We start from the raw sequence: 13,504 nt of genomic DNA, 5'->3' as shown, positions 1-13,504 counted from the left end.
TACGATATTATTTGGTATTGCCTTGTTTGTCGTTTGGTTAAATTATGTCAAATTAATTAAGTCACAATTAGTGCGTTGTACGTACCGTATAATCAGGATACACAGCATTTAATAAAACGATATGAATAATAATCGCATCGTACCGTTTATACTAAATGTATGTACTTGTCAGTTATAGTACTAATATGTTACGAGTATTATAAAATGTACATATGTACCTACTAATAACGTTAACATTATAATCATATATTTTAAGATATTCATTTTTTACTAACAATAATTGATCTCAGTTGGTCTCTCAATAAATGAAATTGAAATTGAATTGAATTGAAATTATGAATGCGAAAGTAACTATGTGTATTTCGCATTTGAACAGCCAAACTACTACAACCATTTTTATGGTTCCGTAGTCAACTAGGGAACCTTTATAGTTTCGCCATGTCCGTCTATCTGTCTATCCGTCCGCAACTTTGCTCCGTAATCGTTAGTGCTAGTAATCTGCAATCTGGCATGGATATGCCTGTAAATTAGTTACGCCGACAGTCTTAAAATAAAAAGTAGAAAAAATATTTTTTAGAGTGGCTCCTCTACACGAAAAGTGGGGATGATTTTTTTTTGCTTTAACTTCATAGTGTGGGGTCTCGTTGGATAGGTCTTTCAAAACGAATATGAGTCTTCACAAACCATTCTTTGGCAAACATAATATTTTCGGAAAAAGTGTCTCCCCCTCCCACTAACTTTTGAACCATGGGTACAAAAAACATTTCAAAAAATATCGTGAATGTAAAGCTTAGTAAAGATTTTCAAGGAAAACAATAGCGAACCTGATCGATTAAGCCGTTATTGAGTTTTTGAAAGAAGTCTATTTTGACGGACGAGTACAACTACGGAACCCTACACTGAGCATGGCTCGACATGCTTTTGGGCCGGTTTTGAAAGCTTGAATAAAGCTTAAGCTCTTGAGAGGAAAACCACCCCAGCGGAAGGAAAAGGAGATGACTCAGATGACACTTACCAAATCCCACGCGGGCCGAGACAGCTGCGTCTAGCCGCTAGTTACAATAAATGGACCTTATCTGACTCAAGTCATTCTCAAATAAACGGATTATCTATCTATCTATCTAATTGGTAAGAAGAAAGCGGGCCTATGTATGCCCGGAGAAATGACCAATTATGACACAACGATAACGTCACAAACCTTATAGATTCACTCGCATCGTCACCCTCCTTGAGGATATTCCACTCCCTTTTCACTCAAAATAGCTACGTTATCATCATCATTTAGTTAATTTATACAGTCTATAATAAATTTTATCGACGTACATACATCAAATACATTGTATTTATTATCTTTGACATAATTAACGCATAATTCAAATTATTTAATTGGGTATACTTTGTGCGTTAACGGCCTCTTTACATAACCGCCATACTTAACAGTCAACGAACAATAAATAGCACTAAGGTAATTAATTATACTGGTTCATTCACAATAATTGGAGTAATTGTTTTGACGAGGAACAAAAAGCATATATGTTGTGTTGTCACCACCTGTTAACTTCACAGGGATGCTGCGGGCGCGATACAAACAGATGAGCGCATAGTTGGCAGTTGGCACTGACGCGCGGTGTCGCCGGCGATAGACAGTGACGTATGCTACGAGTATAACACGCATGCCATGTGCTATGAGCGCGTCCATAATATCTATGCCTGAAAAAGTATAACATGTTGTCCGCTATTTATCCGTAGACTTTTTAAATTTACCAACAAGTAAAACAAACACGTGAAATCCGGTCTATAAACCGCCGTTATATGCGCATGTCGCTGCGCTTACGCACGCAGTTGCAAAAATGCCGATATTCTCATTGAATATTTAAAATCGCTTCACAAAAACCAATGTATGTGACCTCAAATTCCTTACAGTTCATTCGGATCGCAAGGTCAGAAAAATATAGGAACGCCTGTAGAGATGCTCTCGGCTCACGATGAGAATAACAACCCAGTTTGGAAACTATCCAAATCGCGAAATAAGAAAGCAAAGCTCCTTTGACTCGAAGAAAATGCCTAAAGTTATTTACGGCTGTATTTAAACTTTTCCTTAACGCAAATAACCGAAATGAACTCGGCGACACAAACAAATAAACCTACTTTTTAATGTAATTCAGCTCAGAAAAATACTTCACATGTATAGTTATATATGTACACCTCCATATGTTACAAAGATACGACACTGTTAAAGAAGCAAACCTCGTCGTGGTCGTCGTCAAAATAAGTTAATACAAAAGAAGGTTAATACAGTAAGGAAGGCAAGTAGAAATAGCAGAAAACGAGGCATTGTTCATTATAAACGTACACGCACTCTAAAATATATATGCGAAAGCAGTGGTAAATAGTTGTATATCTTGGAGACAATAAATACTTTGTTTATTTTGACATATGTAAGATACTTTGTTTATATTACCTATTACAATGATGTCCAAATGATTGGAAGCGTATGAACCAAATAATTTAAATTAAGCAGCTTCAGGGGTTTCCTGAGAAATCAGTATTGAACATGAAGCAAATTGGGAAATAAATAAAAGCCACATTCGACGAACTGACAAAAATAGAGGTTTTAAACTGGCTATGAGAATCACGATTGTAGATTACATCAAGCGGGTCAAGATCAAGAGATCTGACAAAATTATCGGCGAATAAGTTTTACAGGAAAGCGATCAAGAAATTGGACAAAGGCAAATGATTAGATACCAAAATCTGCGCATAACTTATGAAAAAAGTGGAAAATGAGCTAAAGCAAACACTAGAACTATAAGTTTATGAGTAACAACTATCGATTTTATGTATATTTAAATGAGTGGATGTCGCATATATACAACAATATCTTGTACATGTAAGAGTTCAAAAATGTATATTGCAGATGACACAAGAAATTGACTCCTATTTTAAAACAGCTAAAACCACGTACATATCAGGCTAAATCATAGGAAGAGAAATATGGCATAGCGATAGCGAGAGCCGTGAAATTGAACCCACCTTGCACCAGAAAGGCATGCGCCGCACCCCGGGCTCGACCTGCCGTGATAAAACAAACTGTGAATTATAATAGGCTGCCTTGAAATGAATAAGCTATAGATATCGATTCAATCAAGATGAGAATCTTAGACCCTAGGCGCCATGCGCCATCAAGGAATCATCCGTCAATATGGCTACATAAGGAGCAAACTTGAACTGTAGGAGGTAACGCAGGAACTGGAGCCCCCTTGCTTATTGCTTGCTTAGTAACCTTGTTTAAGTTTCCAATTTACGCCACTATGTGGCACATCATCCAACGTCCACGCAAGGTCCTTAAACTTAAATAAGTATAGAGTCGGTATCTCACGAATCGGTAAAGGTTTTTAAGTGTTGTGTATTTCTCGGAACCATTCATGTTAGTATAAGTATAAACCGTTCAACAAACCAAAGCCATACACTGAGCAGACACTCACTCAAAACACTTATAGGATAACTGGGAGCATGAATCATCAAATTAAGATAAAGTGATATCAGCAGTTCTATCAAAGACAGGTTAAATATACTGCCGTTCATGCAAATATCTTTTCAGCATACCTAAACTATTCAAGTAGGTAGTATACAATTTGGAAGACGAAGCCTTTTGTAAAACATACATTTCCAAGAGCGATAAGGATGAGAGACGAATACCTAGTCCGATTCTAAAAGGTCTCCACTCGGTAAATAATCTACCGTTCAAGTACGAAGTAATACACAAATGACATAAAAACACGTCTTCTTGTTACATTATTAGGGAGGTAATTAGGTGCTTAAATTAGAAGAAATATTACGATATCAATTAAATTGTTAAACACCTATTTAAAATTAACTACCTCTCTGGCTGTGGTTTTCTCCTGTATTCCGTATCGTACCTACACTACACTCCTTTTAAGGAATTGGTTAAAAAATAATCTGATCCGAGCCCACGTGTTCTACAACACCTCATTCATATCAAAATCGGCTCAAATGATTCTACGTTACGGTAAACATATATAGGTACCTATATACCAGTAGCGGATCGTTCAAAGAACTCGATTCCCACCGGCTTGTCTAATTTCAGCCCGTTGAGTACTTTCAAGATCGGTTCATGGAGAAAAAGAAAGCAAAATTAGCTACGGGTTCCCTACTAATGTTTGTGACGCGCCGCCACTGCTATATACGGTCAACATAAAGATAACTCATAATTCCCTGCATAGACAATAGTTTGCAGGGGGGGGTCAACTATATATGCAGCTACATAATTAACTATTAGGATACAAATATACATAGTTACCTTCACAAGTACTTAGTAGATAGTTAAGATACCCGACTGCTAACATATCATCACCACTCTTTGGCTTTGCAACACCTAGTTAGGTACTCCGGATCTTGTGGACTGAACGCCATACAAATGCATCTATTCTCAATGAACTTAACATTAAAACGAAGCTCTCCACTGTTTGCACCCAACGTGTACTTGATTTCTTCGGCCATATGAGCAGGACAGGTCCAGATAGTCTGGAAAAGCTCATAATCACTGGCCGCATGCCAAGGAAGCGTAGGGATGGACGTATGGCCATGCGTTGGGCGGACAGAATAACTTCAGAGACAAAAACTGGTGAAGAGAGTCCACAGTCGGCACGTCCCTCAGCCATGAGGATATGACAAGGAAGAAGAACTTAGGTACTAGGAAAAAAGGAGAGTACTAAAGTAAACAATAAACATATTTGTTATATAATATAGAATCTATAGTCGAAAACAACATAACTAAAGGCGTTTGAACTGTTTAGAACCAATTAACTAACTAATTAATGTAACCGAAGCCATAAACGTGAAACATATCTAAAGCTAAACTGCTTTAGATAACCACTTTATACGTATGGACACAACTACGCAGTTTAGGTATTCTTGAAAATACCCAGACAGTGAGACAGTTCAATGCACTTTAGATAGACTGAAAAACAACAACCCACTCGGTGCAATGAAAATTAAATGAAAAATTCATAGATATTCCGTGTTTACAGCCGAAATTCTATTTTCAGGGGATTTTTATATCCTCTCAGAACAAATTAAATTACTTTCTATATTTTACATATTTCGTTTAGACTTCAAAGTGACTTTTTTGTTTGAAGAAACTTCACTTTTGACACTGACATATCCGATCCATATCGTATCTAAACCTAATATTTGACGTATCTTAAAAGTCGAATTGGGCCGTATATTTCCAAAAAAAATTTGTACCTACACTTACATACATAATAAGGTTGCAAAACATTGTTTTACTTCAAGAAATTAAGGCTCAGTTTCATTGGTCGATAACTCTGTCGATATACCTTCAGCGTGCAGTGACTCCCCGCATGCGGTAAGGCGGTATAGGGACTAGTTAAACTCATAATGCATTATAGGAATCTCCCGCACCCCGCATGCGGGCCCTATCGACCAATGAAATCAGTTCCTCGAATGTGGGCCCTATAGCATACGTTATGGAAATCTCCCGTACCCCGCATGTGCCCGCATGCAGGCCCTAGCCTATCAACCAATAAAAACAGTTCCCCAAATGCGGGCCCTACGACATGTAAACAAATACTGTAAACGATGTGCTGATATTTGGTGAAACGGAAAAATTTTATTTCTCGGGCCCGAAATCGGGTCTGTTATCAGGCCTGATAAAGTGTGGATGTAATTAGCACTTTATGGAAATTTCCCGTACCCCACATGTGGGCCCTACCGTTGAAACTGAGTATTTGTTTTTTTTACCCCACTATGATGACACACAAGTCTTTGGAGGCAAAGTTGCGGCAGTGCGAGTTCCCAAACCAAGGAAAACAAATTTGCCGCTCTTTTAGGTTCATAAAAGTCGCTAACGGAAATGTCAAATGCCAACACGTACTAGCCGTGCTTTCGACTTTGCTACAAATAACTGCTTTTATCAGACAAACTAAACAATTAAAATTAAGAATCGCTTTGGCCATAATTCCTAACTGCAGACTGGCACTGTATACGTATTGGACGTGCTGGAATATTCGTAATCAAAATATAATAATTTATTGTAATATTTCGCAAGACTTATTGGACTTCCTGTGCCTTATTGTAAAGTGCGTGTCTGCCCGTCAGACAATAATTTCTTTTTATTGGCATTAAATTGTCCATCGAGTGGCAACTGGAAAGTGGACACCCACGCAGGACAAGGATCTGAATTCCCATCACTTGCCAAAGTTCCCAATCGTTTGTCTGAAACAAACCAGGTTACTGTGACCTCAGGATCCCGAATAGAAGTATTCAAAGTTGATTTCGCGATGTAGGCATTTTTTCGTAAAAATATTTTATAATAACAGTTTTGAATGATTCACGGTTTAAGTATATGCCGGTTGATTTAATTCTAATATTTTATAAATGAGAAGGAGTAGAATCATGAAAACAAAAGTAGATAATTATTAATTAATAAGGTTTCTTTTTCACCTAATATCATAGCATTTTATACATTGATTAATTTCCGCTACCTAAAGTTTGTCTGGGAGAGGTCGCTTTTCAGTTATAAGACCGCCTGCGCCTGTAGTTTACCTCTATTGCTGTTTTCTTTTATTGTGGTATGCAATAAAGAGATAGGAAATTGCGGGTCAATGTACGAAATTTTTCGTGCTTAGCGTCCTTACTTTAATAACTCATTCTGATTAAGCTGTCAATTTTGTGAAATACTGGCTTAAGCGCTCGCTTTTCATCTGTAAGCAATTGGAATAACACTCTTAAAGAACTGCTCGATATTCGAGGTAACATCGTGTCGTCCTTTTCACATCATTATTTTATAACCAGTGTGAGAAGGACAGGGCGATCAATTCAACTTTGACTTAAGAACTTCGAGGTGGTGTTGGTCTTTAAGCAATTGCTGCTTGAAATGCAACCCTGTGATTGTAATTTATGAGGTCTATAGCTTTGTCGCACTGGTCGTTTCTTTCCTCTGGAGTTGCACGCGCACAGTGGATTTTGGGACCCGAAAAAGTGACATGGTTCAGTTTATCACAAAATCGAATAGGCCTACTTACATGCACCCCGAAACAAGTTAATTTTTTTTCTGATAACTTGTAGTTTTTTTTTCTAGACGAATTTCACAAACGCTCAATACGACCCCGGAAAATTGGGAAAATTCTTTATATCGACAAAATGATACAGCTTAGCCAAAATCTGATGGTATAGTATCTTAGATATAATAATCTTCTATATGTGAGCTTAAATTGGCACATCAAAATGTAATACTTTAGGAGAAAATTCAATTTCCTTAATTTTTTTTGTAAATTTTTTTTCAAGGATGTCCTATAGTTTGGGGATTCATTACAAGCACAGATGTATAGCTCTTTGCATGTTCTACTTGCTTAATTTTTTTCGTAACCCCAAAGAGCGGTCGTTCCGAGATTCACAACTTTTTAAAAACATGCTAGGGTTGCCACATTTCTTAGTAAAGTTGGCGCCTGAAATTTCTTTAAGAGCAAAGCACACCAAAGCACTTTGCATAAATGTTTATTTGTGTGTGGACTGTAATTATGTTATTTTGCTGGTATTTTTAACCGACGAAAATCAAAAAAAGGAGGAGGTTCTCAAATCGACCATATGTTTGTCGCTTTTTTATTTTTTATGTTTGTCCGAGGATAACTTCGTCGTTTATCAACCGATTTTGATAATTCTTTTTTTATTCGAAAGTTCATACCACGAGGGTGATCTCATATAAATTTCAATAAAAACAAACAACCCTAAGTGACTTCTTGTTGATTTTGTGAAAGAAGAAACATTTAAACATCGTATATATTTTGTCAAAGCTTTTTATTCAAATATTTACATTACATATTATAATGATTCAGGAGAAGAAACTGATTGAGCAGTGTAACTGAACTGATTGTGTGTGTGTGTGTTTCTTTTACTATGAAGATTAATAATAAATTTTATTTTACTATGAAGATTAATAATAAATAGTAAGTACTTTATGGTTTTACTTTTTTTTTATTTTTTACGTCTTACATAATTGAATTGCAACACGGTGAACATTTTGGTAGTTATATGATAGTTTCAAGTGTATTTCTGATGATTAATAGCACTTTACTTTAAATTGGAGTACCATGCATATTCCCTATTATTTTAAATTTTTGTGACAACCCTAGGCGCGAAAAACGAATAAAAAAATGGAAAACCTTTTATTTCAGAACGACCGCTCTTCAGGGATACGAAAAAAATTAGGCAAGCAGAACATGAAAAGAGCTATACATCTGTGCTTGTAATGAATCCCCAAACTATAGGATATCCTTGAAAAAAAATTTACAAAAAAAATTAAGGAAATTGAATTTTCTCCTAAAATATTACATTTTGATGTGCCAATTTAAGCTCACATATAGAAGATTATTATATCTAAGATACTATACCATCAGATTTTGGCTAAGCTGTATCATTTTGTCGATATAAAGAATTTTTCTAATTTTCCGGGGTCGTATTGAGCGTTTGTGAAATTCGTCTAGAAAAAAAAACTACAAGTTTTCAGAAAAAAAATTAACTTGTTTCGGGGTGCATTTAAGTAGGCCTATTCGATTTTGTGATAAACTGAACTATGTCACTTTTTCGGGTCCTAAAATCCACTGTGACGCGTACATAGGCTACGGAGACTGCTTATCATCACGGGGGGCCGTATGCTTGTTTGCCACCGACGTAGTAAAAACAATTGGTACATAAGCCGGCCGCTACACGTAATAAATACCAAGTAGTGTATTTAGCCTAGAGCCAAGGGGGCCATGGCCCGGGGCGGCACGCTGCAATGGGCGGCACAACAGGTTTTTTTTCCTTTACATTATCATCACTTAATGGAGCGGCAAATCTAATTGGCGCCAAATACTTAAATACGCCTCTGTAAATACCTAGATGTAAAGAATTTACTCCTCAGATAATCTACGTAAGATGTTATCTACGTGTGTTTCCGATAACGATAAGATATCTTAGTATATAGCATATATAAATGTTCTAGTGTAGGTAATTCCCTCCGTTGCCAAAAGATGTTATCGCTAGTATAGTGACTAACATATATAGGTATTAGTTGTTATCAAGTTGGAAAAAAGTAGGTACCTACCTACCTACTTGGACAATTAAATACAAAGATAAAGATAAACATATGTTTATTGCACAAAAAAGGACACCGGAGATGTTTTTAGTTGGTGCATAACTAGGTTGACAACAGATTTTCCAGGAGTCCCCGCACTAGGCTAGGCCTGTATCGCGGGAGACCAGAGGTACATTTAATTTAAATGCCATGCAAGTCGACGAAAAACTAAAATATATTTTTCATAGTAAGAGATTCAGGTTTATACCCATGTTGAGACCAGAGACATGACAACCGCTTCGCTTGAAAGCTATCCTATTTCTATGGTTGAGACATGCAATTTTCAGAATTAAAGAATTAATTAACCGCGAACAATTTGAATGAATGACATAAATTGACAACAGGGCGGCTACCGGGAAAATCGAAATTCGTCAATTGCGGGCATTTTTCTCTGTCACTCTAATTACGTCTTAGTGAGAGTAAAAGAGAAAGATCCCCGCAATTTGCGAATTTCGGTTATCACGGTAGGCCCCCAGACTTTTAGCTTTTTTTAAATCATAGACAATTGGTGATACAACATGGAAATATCTGTCAACAATATTTGGCTAGCCAGCCAGACTCTACATGTGATCAGGAAATCCTACATCATCGTCCTTCAAGTTCCTATCCAGAAACTTGCGCAATCCCATGTTAAAACGAAGTACCTAGGTACTCGTAGGTAGAGTTAGACCAAGCTTACTAATGCAGCGATTGTGAATGCCCAGACTGTGCAAGTGTTGTTTTAACTAAACCTTCAACTTTTATGAAATTATGCTTAATCCAACTTAGCTTCGTATAACACCAGTTAGTTACCCGGGTAACCCGGGTGAGATAGTACTGTACAGTGAACTACAGACTACAGTGTCATTCGTTATTAATCAAATCTTACAAATGCATTAACCTTACGTAACGTTACTCAGTTACCGTACGTTGAACTTGAGTCAAAGGTGAAGGTCAGACGTTATGTTATCGTTATCAAAATAAGCCGGTTAAAAACCGGCAATTTCAGTTACAGTTACAGTCGACCCTCTTCCACTGTACTTTACCTACTCACTACTAGCACGTGTCACAAAACATTCGCGAACGTTTTAATTGAGCACACGAAACATAGAAGTTCAAACATGCGTATGTTTACAAGTGTTCGTACCTGTATTTAGTGCCGGTATCTTCGGAAACACGTAGCCCCGGCTACGTCACACTCACATCACAACACTACGCGCCAGGCCCTCAAATCAGCTGCCTGTAAATGCGAAAGAAAGCGAAAGTTAGTCCACTTTCTACGCGTATTTTTATCAACATGTGCGGCGTTACGGCGTACGCCGTCGACTGGCAAGGAAGGACGACGAAAGGTCGCCCGCAGCGTCGCGCATGCGTCGTGGCGCCCATAATACCGCCAACCTAAATTAATTCTGACCTCTGGCAAACTTTCGGCAGTCACAGCGGTTTGTTGTGGTCGAAAAAATTCCAAATATGCGTATGAGCTCATAGAAACCTAAAATAGCTAAACTCCAGTAGTATTACGTTGTACGCTTTCTTTACGTAGTACACAATAAGATAACATTAATATCAGATAGATGCTGGGGGAAAGATCACACGATAATCACTACATAGCATCTCATATTCATTTTAGAAAATACAGTAGGACCTAGTAGGACCTCGCTTATCCAGATGTACAAAAACCGGAAGTTGGCGAATTACAAAGATATCCGGATTCATCTAGCAAAAATCGCGTCGCTGCGCAGTTGCGCTCACGTTGCGTCGAGCAGCAGCCATAGAGTTAGCTAGACACCGTCTCTCGGGAGTCGCTAGTGTGATGTATAAATAAATAGGTAATCACTTTTTTTTTTTTTTTTAATTATGGCAATTGTCTTTAGACATTTCTGCCAGCTTCACGTCAATATCAAGAGGAAAAACAACGAAGGAGTAACGATTTAATAACCGTTGGTTAACTCAGATCTGGGCTGAAAAAACAAAGGTTAATGACATTGATTACATAATTAGTATTATTAATAATTAGACATACAACTACAGATATTAGTCTGTGAGTAGGTACTAGTTAAGACACATAAGTTAAAGTATATGTTTTTTATTAGATTTTAAGTTTATTGACCTCTAGGAAAATTGCTAAAAATCTAAACACTGTTAGGTTGAACGAGAGAAGGGAGTAAACATTTGTAGGCAGCGGAATTTTTTGTTTAATTAATCCACGATATAATTGTGTATGATTCAGTCGAGGACAAGATAAAAGAATGTGGTTTAATGTTCCCTCTTCTAGCCCGCACTCACAGATCGAGTTGTCACGTATTCTCAGCTTTTTTAAAAATACTGGGGAGTTGCAGTGTCCAAGTCTCATGCGAATTATTGAAGATGTCGCTAATTTATTTAAGGTTAATTTGGAAAACCATGTCTTGTGGGGGATATCTGATTGTATTTTATAATAATGGAGTGTCTTTGTTCTATTACTCGACCTCCACCGCGACTTCCAGGAGTTGTATAGATACAATTTTGGGAGAGATAAAAGATCGTAACAGTAATTTTTAAACGGAAACTTATCGCCACATACTACTGCCTCTTTAGCTATTTCATCCACCCTCTCATTACCCGCAATGCCGGAGTGGCCTGGGACCCAAGCCAATACCACCTCCTGCCCTCTTTTGTTACATTGTACTATAGCTTCTTTAATCAGGAAAATCAGGGGGCTGTGCAACTTAGAGGAAAAAGGGTTAGTTAATAGTGCCTCCAAGGCACTACGGGAGTCGGAAAGGATAATAGAGCGATTTAGTCTCCCTAGCAAGACATATTCCAGACACTTAAGAATACCTAGGCATTCCCCAGTAAAGACCGAAGTCTCCGGTGGGCATTTTATCTTCTGGACGATACCATATTGAGTGTGGTAGGTTCCAACCCCAACGCAACCCTGTGGTGATAGTTTAGAGGCATCTGAGTATATTGTGTGCCAATCCGACCACTCTTCCCCCAAAATGGAATAGATGCGAAGATTCGCCAACGGATCATCTTTCACTATCTTAAAATCTAGTATCACTTGAGGACGAAATGTAATCGTTTCATACGGGTGTTCAAATATTGGAAGTTTCAGAGAGTGATGCGCCGGATCACGAATATTATTGAATTTACGGAAGCTATTGACGAGACATGGGCATAGTTTGTTTTCCCAATATTTCGATCTACGAGCATATTCCTCTAATAGCTTAATTTTGTAGTACATAGGATGGGCAGTAAATTGCAAAACTCGGAATAAATATCGATCAGATAGGTATTGTCGGCGAAGATCAAGAGGAGGTTCTAAACACTCCACCTGCATGGCATTAATGGGGCTCGACCCCATAGCACCCAATATTACTCGAAGAGCTTTAGCTTGTACACGATCTAGATAACCCATACCCACACTACTAGCCGGTTCCAATAAGTATGTTCCATAGTCTAACACACTTCTAATAATAGCGTTATACAGGAGTTTTAGAGAAATTGGGTGTGCTCCCCACCACACTCCAGATAAGCATCTAAGAATGTTTATATTACGTTCACATTTAGTTGCCACATACTCATAATGAGGTAGTCCCGTAAGTTTTGAGTCTAGAATCAGTCCCAGAAACTTAATTTTGGATTTTATTGGTATGGGGTTACCCTTTATTGTTACCGAGACATTGGGGATCTTACGTTTTCTAGTAAAAATTACAGCATTACTTTTCTCTGGGGACAAGTCTAAGCCATGTTCCTCTAACCACACATTAAGAGTCTCCAATGATGCTGAAACCGCTTCAGCTGCTCTTTCAATTTTCGAGTCATTGTAGAAAAGAAGAACATCATCGGCATATTGTAAGACGTTCGATTGTCCAATATTCCGTTCCAAATCATAGGTATAAATATTAAATAATAGAGGGCTAAGCACTGACCCTTGAGGAAGGCCATTCCAGACGCGCCTCGATGGCGTAGTTGTTTTACAGTTGCCTCGAAATGTAATGTGTCGTTCAGATAGCATTAACATAATCAAACTGCTCAGCCTCGCCGGGACTCTCAGTTCATGAAGCTTTTTCCTGAGAGAGGGAAGCCGAACGTTATCATATGCAGCTGTTATATCGAGGAATGCCGCAACCACTGATTCGTTACGAGAAAAGGCCAGTCGAATATCAGTAGTAAATATACCGAGGCTGTCGGCGGTACTTTTACCTTTCCTGAAACCGAACTGTGACTTGGCTAGAAAATCATTCCTCTCCACAAACCACTCTACTCGGTTCTTTACGAGGTGCTCCATAATCTTCAGCATGACCGATGATAGAGCTATAGGCCGATATGACCTTGGGTCCGCTGGGTCTTTATTGGTCTTATGGATAGGCATTACTAATTGAG

At 37.9% G+C, this 13,504-nt stretch overlaps 1 protein-coding gene across 2 annotated transcripts in view; it reads right to left on the bottom strand.

The window, feature by feature from the left end:
* The window catches only part of LOC133523462 (glycogen-binding subunit 76A), a 57,276-nt gene extending 46,840 nt beyond the window's left edge, over positions 1-10,436 (bottom strand). Inside the window, exons 1-2 of one of the 2 annotated variants that reach the window (XM_061859059.1) lie at positions 10,284-10,434; positions 3,034-3,072 (exon numbers count right to left, since the gene is read on the bottom strand). In XM_061859059.1, the coding sequence (XP_061715043.1) occupies positions 3,034-3,051 (18 nt within the window). In that variant the 5' untranslated portion in view covers positions 3,052-3,072; positions 10,284-10,434. Of the gene's footprint in view, positions 1-3,033; positions 3,073-10,283 lie in introns of both variants that reach the window. The other variant, XM_061859060.1, reaches the window with a different exon arrangement.
* Between the last annotated feature and the right edge of the window lie 3,068 nt (positions 10,437-13,504).

Source organism: Cydia pomonella, chromosome 12 (genome assembly GCF_033807575.1).
Source record: "Cydia pomonella isolate Wapato2018A chromosome 12, ilCydPomo1, whole genome shotgun sequence".
Lineage (NCBI taxonomy): Eukaryota > Metazoa > Arthropoda > Insecta > Lepidoptera > Tortricidae > Cydia > Cydia pomonella.
Note: the sequence above shows the minus strand (reverse complement) of the source record. Positions and strands in the feature narration are given on the sequence as shown.